The sequence below is a fragment of the Solanum pennellii genome, chromosome 10 (genome assembly GCF_001406875.1).
Source record: "Solanum pennellii chromosome 10, SPENNV200".
Taxonomy (NCBI): Eukaryota; Viridiplantae; Streptophyta; class Magnoliopsida; order Solanales; family Solanaceae; genus Solanum; species Solanum pennellii.
Window position 1 is genome coordinate 52352133 of NC_028646.1, and position 23318 is coordinate 52375450.

At 32.0% G+C, this 23318-nt stretch overlaps 1 protein-coding gene across 1 annotated transcript in view; it reads left to right on the top strand.

Annotated features, from left to right (window-relative positions):
• Positions 1-5202: 5202 nt before the first annotated feature.
• LOC114074266 (paired amphipathic helix protein Sin3-like 1) overlaps positions 5203-23318 on the top strand; it is a 54783-nt gene continuing 36667 nt past the window's right edge. Inside the window, exons 1-5 of the mRNA XM_027912129.1 lie at positions 5203-5288; positions 18609-18683; positions 19520-19651; positions 20572-20608; positions 20699-20778. Coding sequence (XP_027767930.1) covers positions 5203-5288; positions 18609-18683; positions 19520-19651; positions 20572-20608; positions 20699-20778 — 410 coding nt within the window. The remainder of the gene's footprint in view (positions 5289-18608; positions 18684-19519; positions 19652-20571; positions 20609-20698; positions 20779-23318) is intronic.

Here is a 23318-nt window from a genome sequence, read left to right on the forward strand (position 1 = left end):
GCCCCAAAATCCCAAGGATTTCTCCATATATTTCCTCAGCAAGTATGTGGGATTTTACTAGTCGATTCCTTTTATCCATTAGGACCATAGAATTCAAATAGTTTTTCAAATTCTCAAATACTATTCTGACCTAGGGTTTCTAGATTTTCAAGACTTATTGTGATTAGTGTTCATTTGATCTATAACGTGTCTCTTGATAATTTAGTGCAATTCTATGCATAGCACTGAGAACCCTATCTTCTGTAAATTTCTCCTACTTCTTGAATGATGTAAATTCTTAAGTAAACATGTACTATGCGAAAGATTAAAACAATGGATATTGGCAATGAGGATAACCCAATTAGAGTTAATATATAAAATATAATAAGAGTTTAGTGATGACTAAAAACATACTTAACAACTTGAGCTAAATCTACTACTATATCTAAAAAAACCTATTGAATTGAGTTGCTGGAACATGCCCCAGCTAAGTCGAACAAAACTGAAAAATGGAATTAAAAACTAAAATATAAAGTATTTATATTTTTCCCGAAGTTTGAGGACTCACTAGTAAAGCTGTTGAAATCAAATCGAGAATTGATCTAAACGTGATGTGGGTGCTGAGTGTGTGAACCTACATCATGAAATGATGTCGCGCAAAGTACGCATCAGTACTTGGAATGTACTTAGCATGCAAGGTATATATATGCTAGGTTGAAAAAATATATAAGTTGAACAATGTATAACTCAGCAATGACATAATCTGAACACAGATCTAGGTAAATACTAAAGTATAATGCAATCTAAACTGGATGTAGTAACAATGTACTAATCATGAAGGTAACATGTTGAACTTTATATTGATGTAAATGTTCAAAACCTAGTCAATGCACAAATCTCAACTGGATGTAGTAACAAAGTACTAATCATGAAGGTAACATGTTGAACTGCATATTGATGTAAATGCTCAAAACCTAGTTAATGCACTAAGAGTCTTACTATGGAAGCTACTATTAGCCGACATAAAAACCACATCAACTAAATGTGGATTCCAATGTGTAAGCCCCACTGATATGGCCCAATATAAATTTCCAAGTATATATAGGCATGGTTTTCAGATTTATACACCCCATCAAGAGGACTCAATATAGCTTTACATATGTATAAATGCATGAATGTTGCGTGATCACTAAACCTGATGGCTAACATAAGGGACTTCTGAACCTATATAGTCATGTATTTATGGGATATTGAGGGTAAACTGAACCCTAGTCTACCTCGGTGCTTATTCTACTCCGAACTAAATATTTATGAAGCTGAACAGCTGAAAAATAGTGACATGCTGACTAAGAATGCAATATATATTTATGGAGAACATGGCATTCCAAATTTGGAGCATGCTTTTCTGTTTGATTGGCCTAGGAAGCATAACTCATGAACTAGGATAAACTAACACAAGTTACGGTTCAGAGTACTATGTATGGAGTTATACTAAATAATCAAGAGATAGGTTTTTTAGATTAAATTAACCATAATTACAATAAATTTTGAAAATCAAGAAACCATAGGCCTAGACAGTTATTGAGAATGTGAAGAACTAACTGAATTCTAGTAACCTAATGGCTGTGGAACCCACTAGTGAAATCCTACATATAATTTTTCTTATTCTTTAGAGGATAGGTTGACATTTTCCTCTTCTTTTCGCTCAAAGTATGATTATTTTTCAAGAATGTGGGTTTTGGGTAGGTTCTTACTATATTTTTAGGCTTCGACAGTGTAAAAGATGCATAGTTTAGGCAACAAACGTCGTAGTTTAAGAGTCAAAATTCATAGGGGAAAACACCAGAATGACCCTTACTAAAAGGGTGACGAAGGTCCTTCACACTGGGACTGTTGGGCCGTCTTTTGAGCCACTTCCCATGAACAGAGTTGTGGTTTCTATCCCTGTCTAATTGGGATCTACTAAAATGGCCGTAACTTTTTTCTCTAATCTTGGACTTTAGCAAACTCAGTTGAATTGGAAAGAAGAACCAATATCTTTAATTTCCTAGTTCATGAGCCACCTAATTCATTTTGTTCTAAAAGATATGACCGTTTGAAGTTGACCTAAAATCTCATTCATTCCAAATAACTATCGATCCTCAGTAGAGGTCACACGTATGGTTTGTAATTCCAACCATAGATCGTACTAGTGGGCCATGGGTGGGATCACAAACCCCTTAATCCTGGACCCCAATGATGTGACCTCACAAACTGACCGTGGACCACGAACGTAGGTATCATCTCCTTGGACGTTAGGTATTACAGAAGATTAATGTTCCCAAGGGGGATGTAGTATAACACCTTAGATTCGAAAAAATAATATTGTAGTCTTCTGGAATCTGATGCCAGTACCAATGGAACCACCGATTATCCGTAGGTTGACCATGAGCCTTAAGTGTGAATCGTCGGTTGCAAGATATAATGATTTAGAATGTGTAGTCCCATTAGTCTTTTATGGTTCACCAACTTGATATGTCGTTCAATGTTCGAATCCTATGTAGGTGTTGTATGAGTCCTAGAGAAATTTTGAGGGACAAAGTTTGGACCTGCGGTTGGGATCTAAGGTCCATAAGTGTAACACTCAAGCAAATTTTGAGCTAAAACATGAATAATCCTTCATTTTTAGTATGATTTTGCTAAGAAATTTTTTAAAAAAATTAAGTATTAAGATTACTATATATAGCACCTTGAGTTCCAAAAATAATCAAAGAAAATTCATTCAAGTCATTCTTACGTTCTTGTAAGTTTTTGGATCAACTTAAAATGACTATAAATAGCATAGAATAAGTTAGATGACCCATAACATATAAAAAATGAAAGATCTCTGTGTCCTCTTTCAAGAGACAGCGTGTTTGCTAATTTTGAGCTCGTATGAGCAACATATGCCCTTTTTATAGTAGGTTGTTCATTTAAGGAAAGTTACCCGAAATAGGAGGGATATTTTAATATTTTCCTTGCCCCCACTTAGTCTAAACGCAAATTACACCCAATTAAGGGTGTAAACTGATTAGAATTAGTTTCGTTCATCCCCAAAATCGTTTAGGATTTTCGAGAGAACATTCAAGAGGAGAAAAAGTTCAAAGATCAAGTTTTGTTCAATAAATTAAAGATTTCGCCAAGGCGCTAGTTCTTCGAGGTATGTAAGCTTCCATAGTGTTGGGCTCGTTCACCAACATATCAATCATAAGTTTCTTTTGCCAATCTATATATAAATACTAAGCATTTTAATTTCTTGATTCGTTCTTGATAAGTGTTCTTGTAGTTTCCTTATAAATTAAGTTTTGAGGTAAGATTCTAGTTATGTCAACTTCAAAAAAACATCTCTTAGAAAATAAATAGTTACGTAGGCCATAGCATATAAAAATAAAGGAATTCAAGATTATTTCGATCGTTTTCAAGATTCTTCTTCAAGGTAAGTTTTTTCTCCAAGAATTCCATTCTTTTCAACACAAATTTTTTCCATACAATTATGTATCACTAATGAAAATCATAATTCTTGTGCATAGAGATTTCAAGAAACTTATTAAATATTCTCAAGAAATGTTTTCTTGATTGTTTACTTTCAAGCAAGAGTATCAATGCTTCTAATAAAGTTTTTCCTCAAAATTCTTCAAGAACCTTATTCTTTCTGGTATATAAGGCTATATTAGTGTTGGAATATTTCGTCCTCACGTCTTATATTTTCAAATTAGTAAAAGAGAAATATAGGATTATACCCCTAAATTAGAGTATTCTTGAGATAAGTTGATTTAAGTTCTTGATTTTATGTTTATTTTAAAAGTTCTACTTTTAATTATTGAGTTTATATATTTTTATTGAGATCCTTATTAGATTTGTTCATGTCTATAATCCAGCATGAAACCTATTTTGAGTTGTAAATTTTTTATTAGATTTTGAAGCCAACACATGAGTTCTTAAACTGAGTTTTTGAAAAAGTAAAGATGAGTTTTGAGAAGCAGTTTTGAAACATGATTAGTTTGACAGTTGAGTATGCAATCAATGATTAATCAACATAATATCTAGTTATGTCATCAATTTTTATGTAGTATGGTGTCCAGATATATCATCAATGTTTATGTTGTATGACATCCTGAGTCATCAATGATCATATTAAAATATGATTTAATATATTTTTGGGGAAGAGTTTTCAAGTATGAATTCGGTAAGAGTATAGGGAGGACTATGTATTTCAAGAGGTATCAATTTTTACATTGATAAACTGAGATTTATAAAAGAGTTTTGAGCAGTTTGAGTACCATCTCTTTTAAGAGAGAGAGTTTTGAGTGATAATCTCAAAATACAGAAAGAGTTATGTTTTTAAATATATGAGCTAGTTATATTTTGGGAGTGGTATTGAGCACCGATATTCGGGAGAGTTGTAAAAACTCACAACCTCTGTAAACCATGTAGCCTACGTGGGTAGAAAGGGTAATACTTTTTATATGATTCGTTAATACTTTTAGCATAGAGTAGTGGATCGACTTAGTTGAGAGGTTCTATACCCTAACAAAGTATAGGACAGTTCTGGAAGCGCGGGTGAGACATTGTATCATCACATATATCATAGTGTTGGTTGTAAGTTAGGGAAAATTGTAGAAAGTTATATTGTATTTTATATATTCAAATTGAGTTATTATTGTATTCTTCAGTACATTGAGTTATTGTCTCTACTGTTAAAAGACTTCCATATATTGCATTTTTGTAAGAATAATGCCCAAGTACATCCTCAACCTATGCCCGAAATCTCAGAGACACACTTTTACTATACTAAGGTCTATTACCCCCTTGAACTTACTTTATTAATAATGTTTTACCCCCTTTTAACCTACATGGCATTATCTTGTGGGCCCAACGATTGTTGACTTTTTTTTAAAACTAGTGCCACGTAGGCCGAAAAGGGGTAGAAAATTAATTATTAAATAAGTTCAGGGGGTAATAGGACATTAGTATAGTATAAGTGTGTCTTTGGAATTTTGGGCATAGGTTGAGGGTGTACTTGTGCACTTATGTTCATATAATTTATGTGTTATCTAAGTGTATACTCTTCCGTAAACCTTATTAAGAGAAGAACTTTAAGAAGATGGTATTTTTAGAACTTGAGTAGTATTTCGTCCTAAAAGATAGTATTAAGTACAAGATTATGAGAGGTAGTAGTGGAAGTGCCCAGAATTTGAGGAAAATATGTCGAGGTTCGATAATTTAAGGAAAAGAGATAGGGATGGGGAAGATTATGTGATTGCATTTATGCACTCAGTCAGTAATAAGAAGTAAGTTTCCCGTATGAGAAAAATAAGGAATTATAATGTTGTAGAGAGTTCTAGATAGAAGAAAGAGGAACGATTACTATTTATGATGAGATATATTATATTTTTCTCAAGAATAGAGTTGATGTGAATATGTCATCATGTTAGATAAGACTAAATTCATATGTTGAATAATCGAGCAGAGTATTCAAGACGTGGTAGACCCATTCTAGGCTTAAGAGTTTTGGAGGGGGAAACCCCATGGTAGTCAGAAGATGATAAAACTATTTAAGAGATAATGTGCAGTATGTGAGTAAGTAGTACTTAAGTTGTGAAGTTGAATATGATGGTAATTTTTGAGTATGGAGACTAACATGTAAGGATTGAGTACTTGTCATAAGGTTCTAGTGGATGAGTGTTTCTTAATTTGCATCCAGTAGTTGTAAGTTGGTATAGTAAGCGACCAATTATATTGTTATTAGGATTTAGTAATAAACATTAAGCTTTAATTTGAGATGATTGTCCTGATCAAAAGGATTGAAACATAAGGGTGATGATGATGTCTTGGGATTTGATCTAGATGACATGTCATACAATAGGTGAGGAACTGAGATGATTAGCTGCAATAAATGTAAGCGGTACAACTGAGATACACTAAACCTCTTGATAAGGGAAGTGAGGTGTGGCTAAGTGAAAAGATTAAAAAGACCATTACAATTTGGTGTACCGACAGGGTATGTAATAAGAAGAGGTTAAAAAAACAACTTAGAAAGAAATCTTAGTACCTGTTTATGGAGAGATCGGTAGTCATGAGATAATCTTCACCCGAGTGTTAGAGTAAAAGAGGTTGAATATAAGTAAGATATGTTGGAATAGGTCCATAGACATCAAGTGTAAATTTTAGACCAAAAAAGGAGATGATAAGATTAAAAATCAAGTCAAGTGTTGAGAATAAGATAGTAATGAGTTCAAAAGAGCATGGAAGATATAATTTTAGAGGTATTTTTAGTAACATAATAATGTTCCAAAGTGAAGGTTCATGATCCTATCGTCTTAATGATGTTATGATAATTTTGTCAAAGGTTGTAAATGAGGTGGAAGAAGAGAATGAGCTTTTATAGTGAGAATTAGCTAAATGAGAGTAGGTAGTTGGTTTCGAATATTAATGCATGCAAATTATAGTTGGTGTGGCAGAGATCATAAGAGTAAGACCGTTCGATACCCAGTCCAGGCTTTATTTGTTTTTGAATGCTCCCAACAGGGAGATAATGTAACACCCAAGAAATTTTTTTTATGACTCAAACCATCCTTTTTTGTGATTAGGATTTTACCAAGGAATATATAATTTCTTAAGTATTAATATCACTAGATATCGCACCTTGAGTTCCAAAAGAATTAAAGAGACTTCATTCAAGTCATTCTAGGTTTCGGTTAAATATAAAATGATAATAACATTTAGCACAGGATGAGTTAGAAGGCCTAAAAGATAACAAATGAAAGATCTTTGAGTCAACTTTCGAACGTCAATAAATTTGCTAGTTTTCGAGCTTGTATGAGGAAGATATGCCCTTTTGAAGCCAGGTTGTTCATTTAAAGAAATTTACCCCCAAAATTGAGGGATATTTTAGTCTTTTCCTTACCCCCACTTACTATAAAAGTTAATTACACCCAATTGAGGGTCTAAACTGATTAAAAGTAGTTTCATTCAACCCCTAATGTTTTTAGGGTTTCAGAGAAAAGATTTAAGAGGACAAAAAGCATAAAGTTTCAAGCGTTCGTTCAAGAAATTTATGATTTATCCAAGTACCTAATTCTTTGAGGTACGTAAGCTTCCATAGTGTTGGTATTATTCACCTACATGACAATCGTGATTTTTTTTTTGCAAATCTATCCATAAATATTGAGAAATTTAATTTCTTGATAAGTTCTCTTGAAGTTTCTTTATAGATTAAGTTTTGATGTATATTGTATATCGCTCAACTTCAAACAACCATATCTCTTAGACTATAAAGAGTTAAGTGGGTCATAATCTATAAATATAAAGGCAATTAAATCTACTTTACAATTCAATTAATTTGTCATTAATCCTATTTCTGAGTAAACATTCATGACTATTTTCGTAACTTATACATTGTTGTTACAAATAAGCCAGCGGGAAAACATTGAAAAGTGTTCTTTTGGGTAGAATTTTCACCCTCTTGGGTAAAAGAATATCTTCCTTGGATAAAAGCCCACACGTTGAAATATTTCAAGTTGGTTTCCTTGTTTTCCGTGACTTTTATGGAATTGGTTGTGTTTTACTATGGGGTACCCTATTGAGTATCTTATTAGCAAAAAGGATGATTTCCCCCATAGTTTTCTCGCTGATCCTAAATTAATTATCAAGGCATTCCTAATTTCCATTAATATTATGTTCTTTCGTTCCTCCTGTCCATTTTGCTTTGGTGTATATATGCAATAGTTTGATGAATAAAACTATATGACAAAAATATTTCTGCAAAAGGAGAAGTGTATTCTCCACCCCTATCACTCTAAATAAGTTTTATCTTTAGATTCAATTGATTCTCCACTTCAGTTTTATATTGCTTAAATGTATCAACTACTTCATCCTTACAATAAGAAAATATATATAACAATATTGAGCGCAATCGTCAATAAAACTTATANATATATATATATATATATATATCTATGATTATGTCTTAAGGTTTTGAATTCCTCGTAACAGACTCATAAGGATGTTTAACAAACTTACATTTCACATAAATTTCACATTTTGATTTATCACATTTGAAGTCATGCAATACTTCTAAAGTAATCAATTTTCGCAAGACTTAGTATATTACATACCCCGAACAGGCATGACATAAATCATTTGAATCCAATAATTAAATAGAAGAATAATTCTTTTTAATACCGTCAACAACAATTACATTCAGTTTGAAGAGACCCTCAATGAGGTATCCATTTCTTAAGAACATCACATTATTTCTTATTAGTGAGTTTTCACTAACTAGGACACACTGAAACCCGTTCTTAATGAGTAGTACAACAGACGCTGAATTCTTCCTTATAGTAGGAAAGTGGAGAACATTATTCAAAGTCAACACCTTGTCGGATATCATATGATGTTGTTGTGTATTTCTTCACTGTTACACATTTAGACATGAATATTCTAGGAGATCCAAGGTTCTATTACATAGAATAATTCAAGGTGTCTTCATAACCTAAAATGAATCCAAACATGATAGACTAGAATAGCTTGAAGTTGTGATTTATGATCCCTTTATGTAGTTCTTGAGTTGGTAAGACAAGACCATTTCATGGTATCCTAGGATTGAGGATTTATACTCTCATGTGGATATCTTGAACTAGCATAGGAAAATGCATTTCATGGTAGCTTGATTTAGTTATGCCAAAACCATTTCACGGTAGCTTTAACACTGAGCACATATACTCTCCTAATGGTAGCTTGGGATATAGATTCATACTCCTCTAAGAATATATTGACTTAGTAGTACTAATGGTAGCTTAGTATTAAGGATCATACTTTCCTAGGGATATCTTCCATATCACCATGGGTTGTAGGATCGGACATTCCTTAAATAGCTTTGAGTTACATGACCGTATGCCCTCCGTGGTAGTTTGAGTTAGCATAATGTAAACATGTTAAATAGATGATTAGCTTGGTCTTTCATTGTAGGGGTGTTATTCCCTAGTATCCTGGAATTTATGTATTGTTCTCATTAATGTTTGATGTCTTTCCTTTTACTAAGAAGAGAAGTAACTAAAGTGAACATAATAAAATAGCCTAGCGGGACTAGTCCCTCGCTAGTGAACATTAATGATATGAAAATGATGGTTTGAGACTAAAGTATAGTAATGACTTACGCTTGCTTTATGAAAAATGATTTCGATTGTATGGGTTTAAAAGAAATTTAAAATTTTCCATACTTTTATATTACTTATGTTATGATTATGGTAAGGGCTTCTATGATACCCTTTAAGGGTCAAGTACACCATGTTACACCTACGGTATACCCTTGGGTCGTGACATTGGCGTAAAGATCTTTCGGGTTCATAGTGAGGTTCGACAAGTTATCATTTCTTAGCCAGACCTTAGATCAAATGCAAGAAATATAAGAGGAAAGATCAAGTTATCAATACTTCAACAATATAATTGTAGACTTAATAAAATCAACTATAATTCACTTTCAAAGTCCCGAGCAGGTGCAACAAAAACTTGTTGCTACCCAATATACACACAAGTGTACGTGGTCAATCAATTAATATAGTTTCTTGAAGAAACAAATTTTCATTCCCAACGTACTTATGATCTACTTATATTCAATACTAGATTCCTCAATAAAAAAGTAACCATTTAAAAGAGTTTGATGATTATTAACTACTATTATGAATTGAGTAGTAACTAAAAGAACATAATTGCGAATAACTTTTTAGTGATGATTCAAGCAAGTAAAAGACAATTCTGTAACTAATTTCGGTTATCAAGTTAATGGTTTACAGGGCTAATTGTATGAGTCGGTTCTCTTGACCTTTAGTCGCCTACTCAAAATAGTTGTTCTAACTACATTATTGAGTGGGGATAGACATGTCTAACGGGAGAGTACTTATACTTCATGTTAATTTGTTCATCCGAGGTCATTCCTTAACACACATCAATCTTAATGAATGATCGAGTTATCTATATTCTTTGGTCTATCTACCTTATCATTTCTCGATTTTAAGAATAGACAATAGAATTATTTCTATGGTGATCAAGCATGAAAAACTAAAACATGAAAATAAAAGTAATTGTTCATGCGATTTCTAAAATAAAATAGAGTTAGAGAATAGAAACCTATTACAGAACTTGAATTCTTGCTCGCGCACACCAGAAATTAGTTGAACCCCATAAACACAACCTAGGTTCATATTTATAGAGTTTAGGAAATGTATTATTTAATTAAGACCAATAAGGAATCCTAATCAAAGCAAACATCCATCAAAACGTCCACCAGACCTTAGGGCATCATAGTCAAATCACACCTCCCATGTTGGTGCGACGCGCTGCCAGTGTGGAAAAATAGAGCCCCACTCAAAATCTAGTGCTTCGCACCTTCGTTGCGCCAGCGATGCTAGGGCATTGCGCCAGTGATGCTAGGGCATTGCGCCAACTATTATTCTTTATGTCATTTCATCGTATTGAACTCCCTTTCTCGCTTGCATCAATCAGTTCTCTTAGGAACCATGCAAAATCATCAATCATGTATATTAGTATACAAGAATCGCAATTCTACGTCAAATATGCTAGTTATATTAGCGGATGTCCTTGACTTACATTACAAGTTGGGTAATTTATAGTAATTGGGCTTATAATATGCCCAAGATTATTATTCCTTAATGTTATCTCGAAACATAAGGAAGAAGAAGCTAGCGTTCACCTCAAGATTCAAATTCATCATAACTCTTAGGACTTGATCACTAAGGTAAGTTAGTATTCACCAATGCAGTCCTTTCCTCCGTCAGGTTCCCAAGATCTTCCAATTTAATAAGTTCAATTCACAATTCAGAGTTAGGTTTTTATTCAATATACGTGGGTTCTTCTCAATTATGATTTAATTGGATTTTTCTCATCTTGTATTTATGTATTAAAGTAATTACATGTTTGCAAGTTTAATTGAGATGAATATGTATGATCCATGATTTTTACTATGGACATATGTTGATGTTTATGAACAATGAACTACTAACTAAAGATTCATTAAGATATGCTTGCATTTATGAAATTGATGAAAATCCCTTGAGGGTGCTTTTAGATAAAGGTGTCAATGAGAATGTGAATGTTTTTCTCACATGCTACTATAATCATGATTGTTAAAGTTTTTATCACATAATAATTCATAAAGTTAAGAGATTTTCTCACAAAAGGTGAATAAAGATTTAAAGAGCTATTCTAGTTGAATGTAGTTTGAATTTATAGCTTAATTGTGTCTTTCCATGTAAAATGAAATAATATGACTATTTTTGTGAGATTTTACATAACACCATGAAGATATTGAGATGGAGGCACTTCTGTTGGTAGAAATTTTTTCTCTAGTAGCAATTTCCTTGTCCGAAACTATGTGTCCATGTAAGATGTCTAATCTAATGGATCCATGTAATCTAGAAGTTTATGGTAATTACCTCGGAATGTAGGGCTTCTCTTTTCGAAGCAGAATAGACACATGTGTGGTTAGAAAATATGTGAACTCTTTGAATCTCATTGTAATTAGCCATTTATCAAATTGAATTTCTTGTGATGACCGTTGCGCACTAGCCAAAGCGTGGAGTCTTGTTTGACTTAAGTATCGATGCCTTGTCTGATAACCTTACCTTGAACCATGCATGACAACACCTAGAATTTTCCCCAGTTGTCCAGTGGATTAAGGAAGGCTTCTATTGATATGATCTCAGGAAATTTTGTAGAATGTTAGCCAACTTGACATATACCTCTTTTGTAACTTCCCTTGTGAGTGTGTGAACTTCCCTTGAGCACTCCTTGAACCTTAACCTTGTTTGGCAGAAATTGGATGAAAACTAGACCTTTCTTAATCCATTTCCCATTATCCTCATGATTGTTGGTTTTATTGAAAAATCCAACTTAGGTAAGAATTTTATGTTGGGGGTGTGGTAAACATAAAAGGGAACGTTAAGAAGTTCAAGGAATGTCTCTCTTAACCGATGGTGTTGCGAAAAATAGAAACCCTCCATATAATAAAAAGAAGAGAGAAAAACAAGAAAAAGAAAAGAATGAAAAAGAAAGTTGTCGAATAAAGTACAAAAGAAATCATGTTTCCAAGAAATACATGGAAGTGAATAATAGGATGACTTATGAGAGCTAGAGAAAATGTTGAAGGAAGAAGAAAGGATGTGATGTAGGGACAACATTAATTAGGATCACGATCACTATGACTAAATTACCATACCTTCTGCACTCAGCCCCTTTACAAGCCTTTAAAAGACCTTTTTAATCTTGAGAGAGCTTGAACAAATGTTGAATGGAAAATACGGGCAAGCCTATGGGTAAAATCATGCATTGTGTTCCTCTTTTTGAGCGTGAGTGTTGTATTTGATTCCGTAACTTTAATTTATCATACATTTGTTTGTGAGAATGGAATCATCATTTGTGTGAAGGAAATCAAATGCTTTTGTTGAGCTTAAACTTAAATTTGAAGAAAGTACTGCACGCTTGAGAATCTTTACTGATGATATGTCACAATTTGAATCTTGAGTACACAATCGATCCTCGCATGAGTAATTTGAGTTTTGTTGTGTACCTTCATGATTGAATCTTGTGTAACACTTTTTGAGGCATACTTGTTGAACTACTAAATTTTGATCAAAATTTTATGTTTGGTTGTTGATGAGTCCAAAAATTGGACTCATTTAGGGTTATATTTTAATAGATATAGTGTTCTCAAATTCTTATTGTATCTTAATATCTAATTAAAACTCTCAAGTTTCAGGTATTTAAAGTTTTAAGGAAAGCATGGACACTGCGTCACAAAAAGGGCTTAAAATAACGAAGAAATAAGGTCTGAGGATCATTGCGTCCACTTGGCGAGTCACCAAAGTGGTCTTACTTCGCCTATTGTTCAAGTGTGTTGAGACTTAAAGGAAATGATCAAATATGAGATGCAAAAAACCAGTCTGCGCATCGCCCATTAATTCCGAAAAGCAATACTATGTCGCCCAATGACCCAAAGCACCACAATGATGAAGGCTGGTGCAAGACGTCCCGAACGACACTGAACGGGGAATTGCCAAGTCAATCGGAGATTCCGACTAATGATCCCGAACGATCTACAGGATCTTAGATATGAGAAAATAATAAATACTAGATATAGTTGTACTTTAGAGTGTCTAACAATATTATAATGTTCGTCTAGAATCGTACTTTTTCATATTTCTGCTCTAAGTTTGAGAGGGTTTTGAAGACTCGAAGATCAAAAAGGTTTCATCTTCAAGGTTTGCACTTAATCTATTAGATTCTTCAATTTTGGCGTGTATCAAGACTTAAATCTTCATACACACTTGAATCCAAGATAAATTTGGCATAAATTTTTATCTCTTATACATGTGTGGCTATAACCCCAATTCTTGGGGTGTGATTTTGTGAATATGGGTTAGATTAGTCGTTGAGTCTTGCATGTTGTTAGTTTATTCGTAGTTTAAATGTGATTTTTTTAGTAGTTTTCAATGAATCTAATGAGGTTGTAGTTGTAAATATAATCCCATCCATGTGTTTCCGACTTGTTTGAGAGAGAGGCCGTGAAACTAAGACTACTAAATTGATGGTTAGGGGGAGTGGATCGACATGAGATCCAGCTCGAGAGTGTGAACCTTAGTCTCATTCCCACACACTCAGCTCCAGAGCTTGAGTGGGTTATGCCGGAGGTTGTTCGTCATGCGGCAAGTGTGTAACCGGGAGGAACTCATTTGAAATAGGGTACGTTGCTCCAGAGAGAGCTTATCCCCATTAAATTCTAGCCTAGTCTCAAATATTTTAAGAATTCTCTATCAAAAACATGTACACAACAATTAGTCTAGCACATATTCTTAATCGTATCCCAAGAATCCCCTCTCTTTATTTAGAAATCTTTGTTTAATTTGTTATTTTTACTTAGTAGTGACAACCCCCCCCCAATTGATAATTGACGCTTGCGTCAACCCTTTTAATCTACAATGTTTCTAACTACGACAAATTAGAACAAAATTATAATTTTTTATTAGTTCTCACAACCACTCCCTTGGGACGGGACCCCAACCGTTTGTTTGGTTAGGAGACTATTGCACCACCATAGACATTTGTATTGGAAGTTGTGTCTTGATTATGAAAACATCATCACCTAATAATAAATGCTATAAGGTAAGGGAGAGATATATAGTAGCTACCGCCTAACAATTCGTCTCATTAGTTGTTGTTGTTTACCTATTGGAATCTCATTTTCTTTTATGCTAATGAAGAACTTCCCTCATACTCTCCCTTGGAGATCTAAAACACAATGCTAAGGTTCTCAAATGTAATATCATCCCCATTAGTATTCTTGCTAGTATCTTTTCACAAGAACGCCTCCTTTTTCTTCTCAACATCCAAAATAGCTAAGAGATTCATGGGGGACAAGACAAGGGACTGAATGCTCAATGACTCCCTAACTATCCTCCATACGAGCAACACCAATGGAAGTGGCATTCTCTATTGGAGGCACATAAATTCCCTCTGTAGTTCTCTCATCGAGGTCATGTCAACCTGAACTCTCTCAAATAGGCCCACATGCCATGGATATTTGAATATTAAAAAAAATTGTCAAGAAAATGAAGAAAAAGTTAGACGGCATATTATTAAAAGTAACATTATTAGATACAAATCCTAAAAAAATTGCACCTATTAGGGGAGGAAAATTTAAATAACTCTTTATGTTGAGTAGTATAACTTAGAAATTCAAAAATCTAAGATAATTCTTAATATCTTATTTATAGAAGTTCATAACATCTATATTTGCAAATAAATTTTAAATATTTTTTCACTATTTTATAATTTTACAATGAATTGTCGATAGAAAAATTTTACCATCATTATCTAGATGTCGTAGAAGTAATTTTGTTTCAAAGATGAAAAGATTGCTTGTTTTTTACAAGAGGATTATAATTTGAAATTAAATATACAACAATTATTATTCTATCACAAATTAGATAATTTGAGGTCAATATGTATATTGGTGAAAAGAAAATTTGACCACGATATAATTTTCATTTTGAGATGGATTACAACTACAACAAATTTATAACCTAACCAAAAAGACAATGTTCTTTTTTGGAATATTAGTAATTCCTATTGTTGATGTGAAATGCAATATAGAGTGATATAGTATGATCTAAAATAGTCAAAATTTTAGCATGAAACTGACAAGTATAATTTAAAATATTCAAGGTTATGCTATAGTCTAGTCAGCAGGACTGCAATATATCTCAAGTTTGCAAATTTATGTAAAACAAAATATATTTTTGATATGTTAAAAGAAAAATCAGTCATAGTATAAGTGTTGGGTTTTGAGCAATATTTTTTGGTCAAACTAATATTATTTTATGATGAAAAATTACTTATTTATAATTAACTTACTTCCTTAATTTACATTTAATTTGGGGAAATTGGATGGTAAATGAAATTGGGGCATAAATAATTGGGCTCATTCTTGAACATCATATGTGCACACATGTCACTGATTTTGAGCCGGTCAAAATTAATTATTTTGTGCACTCCTGCCACTAAGATGCACTGGAAGTAAATATTTAATGCATATTAAGTTTCATTAAATAAAATATACATAAAAAAATCTATTTTCCTCAATTAATTTTATTCCCTAGCCTCTTTTTTTCTGAAACTTAATTGTTTGTTAAATTTTTTTTGGGTCCAAAGGGAGGGAAAGAGAAGAAGGGAAAGTAAAAAGGTAGCGAAAAATCAATCATATGAAGATTTTTTTTAGATCTAACCCAACGGTTAACCCTCTTTTTTGTAAATAGATCTTCTTGGACTTTGGATGTTCTTGAGCCTCAAAAGGTGAGCTCTTTTTTAGAATGAAAATTGTCTTCTCTTTTTTCTTCTTCTGTTTTTTCTTCAATTTTCAGTCTTATACTAAAATTTGTGTTGTTATTGTTCTATTTTTTCAGAATAAAGAGATTGAAATCCGATGTAGTTGATACACCCCCATTTAAGCGGCCAATTTGTTCTTCCAATAAAGAATCGTAAGTTCATGCCTTCAATTAACTTTATTCTGTGTGTGGTAATTTTTATATACATGTTTGTTCCCAACTCTTTTGATTTTCCAAAATCAAGCATTGGATTAAAGTGGATTAGAATATTACTGAGCTGCTACTTGTGCTTAAGAACATTACAAGTTGACCTAATACACCAAGTGCCCCCTTAAATAATATTTTATTTAGATACTCGAATTATAATGTGTTCAAATTATATTGAGCACATGAACAAATGAAAAATGTTTTATTAGATACTTTGTGTTTAAGTTTTAGAAACATTTTGCATAGAAGTATCAATAACAAAGATTTGTTAACCTCTTAAAATATGTTACCTCCTTTAATTATACAGATTGACCTTCATACGACTTAAAACCTCAAGCATGTTCCAATAGGTATCGGTATGAATAATTAAATGAGATAATTTATTTTATGTAGTTAACTTATGTAGCTAGAAATGTTTGAAAATGCAACAATGTATTTAAAAATAAATCAGAACATATGAGCATGTGTTTCAATGCTCAGTTGGAATGTATGGTATGTCAAGTGTCTACATATATTCTCATGACAAAATTACTGTTAAGTCTTCCATTGTTGTATGTGTCTAAAATATTTTATTTTCTATGTCAAAAAATGTGTAACGACCTGTTTAGTCGTTTTGAGCAGCAGATTTATTTCTGGAAAAACTGGCTAAATTGGAAGTTGTGTCTTGATTATGCAAACATCATCACCTAATAACAAAAGCTATAAGGTAAGGCAGAGATATATACTAGCTACCGCCAAACAATTCGTCTCATTGGTTGTTGTTGTTTACCTGTTGGAATCTCATTTTCTTTTATGCTAATGAAGAACTTCCCTCATACTCCCTTGGAGATCTCAAACACAATTCTAAGGTTCTCAAAAGTACTTTCATCCCCATTAGTATTCTTGCTAGTATCTTTTCACAAGAACGCCTCCTTTTTCTTCTCAATATTCAAAATAGCTAAGAGCTTCATGGGGGACAAGACAACGGACTGAATGCTCAATGACTCCCTAACTAGCCTCCATACGAGCAACACCAATGGAAGTGGCATGCTCTATTGGAGGCACTCTAAATTCCCTCAGTAGTTCTCTCATCGAGGTCATGTCAACCTGAACTCTCTCAAATAGGCCCACAAGCCATGGATATTTTAATTTTTTAAAAAGAAATTGTCAAGAAAAAGAAGAAGTTAGACGGTATATTATTATAAGTAACAATATTAGATACAAATCCTAAAAGGATGCACCTATTAGGGGTGGAAAATTTAAATAGCTCTATATGTTCAGTAGTATAACTTAGAAATTCAAATATCTAAGTTAATTCTTAATATCTTATTTATAGAAGTCCATAACATCTATATTTGCAAATAAATTTAAACTATTTTTTCACTATTTTATAATATTACAATTAATTGTCGATCGAAAAATTTTACCATCATTATCTAGATGTCTTAGAAGTAATTTTGTTTCAAAGATGAAAGCATTGCTTGTTTGTTACAAGAGGATCATAATTTGAAATTAAGTATTCAACAATTTTATTATTCTATCACAAATTAGATAATTTGAGGTCAATATGTAATTGGTGAAAAGAAAATTTGACCACCATATAATTTTCATTTTCAGATGGATTTCAACTACAACAAATTTATAACATTACCAAAAAGACAATGTTCTTTTTTGGAATATTAGTAATTCCTATTGTTGAAGTGAAATTCAACATAGAATGATATAGTATGATCTAAAATAGTCAAAATTTTATCATAAAACTGACAAGTATAATTTAAAATATTCAAGGTTATGCTATAGTCTAGTGAGCAGGACTGCATTTCATCTCATGTTTGCAAATTTATGTAAAAGAAAATATATTTTTGATATGATAAAAGAAAAATCAGTCATAGTATAAGTGGTGGGTTTTGAGCAATATTTTTTGGTCAAACTAATATTATTTTATGATGAAAAATTACTTATTTGTAATAAACTTACTCCCTTAATTTACATTTAATTTGGGGAAATTGGATGGTAAATGAAATTGGGGCATAAATAATTGGCTCCTTCTTGAACTTCAATATGTGCACACATGTCAGTGATTTTGAGCTGGTCAAAATTAAATATTTTATGCACACCTGCCACTAAGATGCATTGGAAGTAAATATTTAATGCATACTAAGTTTCATTAAATAAGATATACATAAAAAAAACTATTTTCCTCAATTAATTTTATTCCTTTGCCTCTCTTTTTCTGAAACTTAATTGTTTGTTATATTTTTTTTGGGGGTCCAAAGGGAGGGATAGAGAAGAAGGGAAAGGAAAAGGTAGCGAAAAATCAATTATAAGAAGACTTTTTTTAGATCTAACTCAACGATAATATTCTTTTTTGTAGATAGATCTTCTTGGACTTTGGATTTTTCTTGAGCCTCAAAAGGTGAGCTTTTTTTTAGAATGAAAATTGTCTTCTCTTTTTTCTTCTTCTCTTTTTTCATCAATTTTAAATGTTTTACTAAAAATTGTGTTGTTTTTGTTCTATTTTTGCAGAATGAAGAGATTGAAATCCAATGTAGTTGATACACCACCATTTAAGCGGCCAATTTGTTCTTCCAATGAAGAATCGTAAGTTCATGCCTTCAATTAACTTTATTCTGTGTGTGGTAATTTTTATATACATGTTTTTTCCCAACTCTTTTGATTTTCCAAAATCAAGCATTGGATTAAAGTGGATTAGAATATTACTGAGCTGCTACTTGTGTTTAAGAACATACAAGTTGACCTAATACATCAAGTTCCCCCTTAAATAATATTTTATTTAGATACTCAAATTATAATGTGTTCAAATTATATTGAGCACATGAACAAATGAAAAATGTTTTATTAGATACTTTGAGTTTGATTTTTAGAAACATTTACCATACAAGTATCAATAACAAAGATTTGTTAAACTCTTAAAATATGTTACCTCCTTTAATTATATAGATTGACCTTCGTACGATTTAAAACCTCAAGCATGTTCCAATAGGTATCGGTATGACTAATTAAGTGAGATAATTTATTTTATGTAGTTAACTTATGTAGCTAGAAATGTTTGAAAATGCAACAATGTATTTAAAAATAAATCAGAAAATATGAGCATGTGTTTCAATGCTCAGTTGGAATGTATGGTATATCAAGTGTCTACATATATTCTCATGACAAAATTAATGTTAAGTCTTCCATTGTTGTATGTGTAAAATATTTTATTTTCTATGTCAAAAATGTAGTTACTTTATCTTTCAAAATTTAGTTAGGTGTGAAGATATATTACCCGTGTTACTAGAATTTGAGCTATAATGTTTTACATTCTCACTTAGTTTACTTAATGTTAGACCACATCATACATTTTTCAGCAATATATTTAACTGGCTACTTATGTCTATGGTTCTGATATTTTTATTTTTTCTATCTCTTGGAAGAATAAGGTATGTTAGCAGCATAGATCTAGATGCTACTCTGACTTATATAAGGGAGATTAAGGAAACATTTGTAGACCAAGAGGGGAAGTATGAAATGTTAGTTGATGTGATGAAAGACTTGAAGGCTGGAAGGTTTGAAACTTAAATTTACCTATGGTCATGATCTTTATTAAAACATATTCTAATTTGGTGACTTATATGGAATATGTCTTTAAATATTCCTTACAGAATTAATCCTGTTGGTGTCATATAAAGAGTGAGAGAATTGTTTAAAGGATATCCTAGTTTGATCCTTGGATTTAATGCTTACTTGCCCAATGGATATGAAATAATGCTCAGTGATGAAGAAAAGGCTTTGAAGAACGCAACTAACTAGGAAGAAGAACGCAATTTTGTGGAAAATATAAAGGTTACATTTTTTCTATGTTATGATTTTACTAATAAGAGCAGTACTTATTCTTGTTTTAATACATTAGTCCTAATTTTACTTTTAACTTCTTGCAGAAGTGTTTTGGAAATGACAATGAGTACAAATTATTCATAGATATTATGATGATGTATAAGAAAGAGAGAAAAGACCTCAACGAAGTGTATCATGAGGTGATAATTTTTTTTATAAAAAAATTTGATACATAGACATCATAGACAATTTTTATGTTCTTATTTCTTACTATTTTAATAAATGTGTAGGTTGTGGTACTTTTCAATGTCCATCATGACTTGCTAGATGAGTTCTCTGAATTCTTGATTAGTCCCAATCCATTATCAAGTTTACTCCTTGTATTAGATCCCCTCTTGCCCTGTGTCTATGATATAATCCTTAATGATGAAGTCAAGCCTCTGAAGAAATCAATTCACTTTGAACAAGTATTCAACTTTGTTAACAAAATAAAGGTTACATTTTGATTACCTTATGATTTTACTAATTAAAGTCTTCTTTTTTCTTCTTCAAAACACTTTTGTAATACCTTATTAACTTGTACCGACTTGCAGAAACATTTAGTAAATAACCATGAGTAAAAATCCTTCTTAGATATTATGAACAAGTGTAGGAAGGAGCGCAAGGATGTCAAAGACGTGTACGATGAGGTGACCATTTCTTTTTATAATTTTAGTACACAGATATTATCGACAATCTTTATATTCTTGTTCATTACTACATTTTTCTTATATTTGTAGCTTTCTGTACTTCTCAGTGATCGTCCAGATTTGCTTGATGATTTCTCTGGATTCTTGCCAGATTCAGTTACTACTAATATGTTGTCTAATTTGGACGGCAATAAAAATTGATGAACTGACATACATGACTCTTGTTGTGCTATTTGGGTCAAATTTACAGTTAATATGTGGATTTAATAGAATTAGATAATTTACATTGTTTAATTTAGAACGTAGATTGTTGTACTTGAGTATTCATCAATTGAATTAATTAGTCCTGAATCGTTTAATTGATATTCAACTTTTACTATATGTGAGGTTTATTTTTTTCATTTGTATCATTTTGGTAAATAATTTATTAGAAATAAAAAATATTTATATTACTTGGGTGTAAGGGCTCTAACATTATCATGTTTTTGGAAATAGATACACTCATTCATGCGTTGAGTAGTAACTTTTTTCTTTCATGAAGTAAGTTACAACTCCACTAAATAGTAAAAGAAGAAGAGTTATGTATTCTTGAATTGAGTGGAGTTATAGGATAATGGGTGATGTAACTCTTGAATGAATAAGAGTTACAAGGCTTATTCTTTTCTTATAAAAGGAAGGGACTTGTTTCATCCAAATAACATAAACAACACAAGAAAATAGTTCTGAAGATAAAGAGTGTATTGTTGTGAAAGACAATACAAGACTCCATAGTAAGCTTATAAGAAAGATCTTAGGCAATTGGTGGTGATAGCACCTCGATCCTATAACTAGAAGGTATGCATAATTCCGCATAAATCTCCGAGTTTAAATCCTTCCGTCTACAACCTAATGATCTTGAGGAGCGTGTTACTTTAGATGTATAAAACTTGTTAACTTGAAACTTAACTAGAAAATATATATAAATTAGTTTTGTTTGTTTAAAATCATTGAAAATAACTTCCTAATTTCTTGTCAAATTCGATTCTCTATAATAATAATTATATATAGTAATTGAAGAAATATTTCAAAATTTTAATATTCAACACAATTTTATAGTCATGTTGCTTACTACATAAACAATTTCTGTGGATGATGTTGTTGGGAAAAATATGATCACAGAATTAAAAAAATTTCCTTCAAAGGTAAATTATACTAATTACAAATTTATTAATCTACTCACAATATTATAAAAATAACTAACTTCACTTCGCAAAATTCTCATTATTATATTACTTAGAGTGATGTAGTACATAATATTGATGAGAAGAGTTCTGAACATGTGATAGTTCTTTGCAATTGAGATGAATCGTATCGACAGCAACTTTATTACAGAATTAGTAGCCACTACACACAAGCCTCCTTTTTTCACCATGATCCACCCTGAAAATAAAATTAATTAAACATGAAAAAGCTACAGGAAGAAACTATTTATCTGTTGTGAAATGTTAGTATGTCTCATAATTGTCCTCTAACATTATCTATAGTAATGTAAGCATGTCTAATTTTTAGTCGCGAATATTGAGGAGTATAATTTCGAAACTCAAATATCTTGTATCGTCTTATTTTTTTTGTCAATATTACTCCATTACATCTCAAATTAGAAAATCAACTAACTCCTGATTTATTTTGAAGTCGTATTGTTTCAATTTAGTTTTTTCATATGAGATGCATTTTTTTCAATATTTAAATTTTCAAAAAAAAATAATACAAACAAAAATATTGCAACTTCTTCACTATCTTACTTTAATATAGTGTGAGCTACAATATCTAAGAGTCCTATAAAATTATTATTCTAAAAAAAACTTTAATGGTCTGTGATGAATGTGATTGTAACTTGTATAAACCTAACTAAGACTGAACAATAGAAAAAGGGAGAACCGCAGAGGGGTTCATGCTCCCCGTGAACAGGACAAGGAGCCCTCTGCGAGTCATGGGACACCACACGGGCCAATATGTGACCCGTGAAAATACCCCAAAACCACCCGAGGCACTATGAAGACCCATGATAGCATTCAACGATGCTTCACATGGTCCATGAAGTAGACCTTGAATACGGTAGTTCAGCCTGTATGTATTGAATAACTTCAAATGGTCAAATCTTTTAACCCAAAATGAATTAGGTAGCTCATAACCTATCAAATTAAAGATGATTGAATTTCTAAACTCAAGCTTGGATTTAAAAGTTACACTCATTTCAGCAGAGACTTGTTGGCCAGGGCCATAACCATGACTCAGTTGACGGACGTGGTCTTATTGAAGGTTTGTGAGCCCCATCATGAAGTCCCTTCGTCAGTTTTAAATCAGTGTAATATTTGTCTTTTGTGCTATGCATTGGGAAGTTAAACCACATCATTTGATACTTATATTACGTCGTTTTACTCAATACAAGCCTTACAATCTAATAAGAACTTATCCAAAACCCTTATTCTAAAAATAATCATCAAAATTAGAACAAAAAGAAGAGTAAGAGTCACCAGTTTCTTCCCAGAACAAGCAGGGGTGCTCTTCTATGTTCAGCCCCAAAATCCCAAGGATTTCTCCATATATTTCGTCATCAAGTATGTGGGATTTTACTAGTGGATTCCTTTTATCCATTAGGCCCATAGAATTCAAATAGTTTATTAAATTCTCAAATATTGTTCTGACCTAATGTTTCTAGATTCTCAAGACT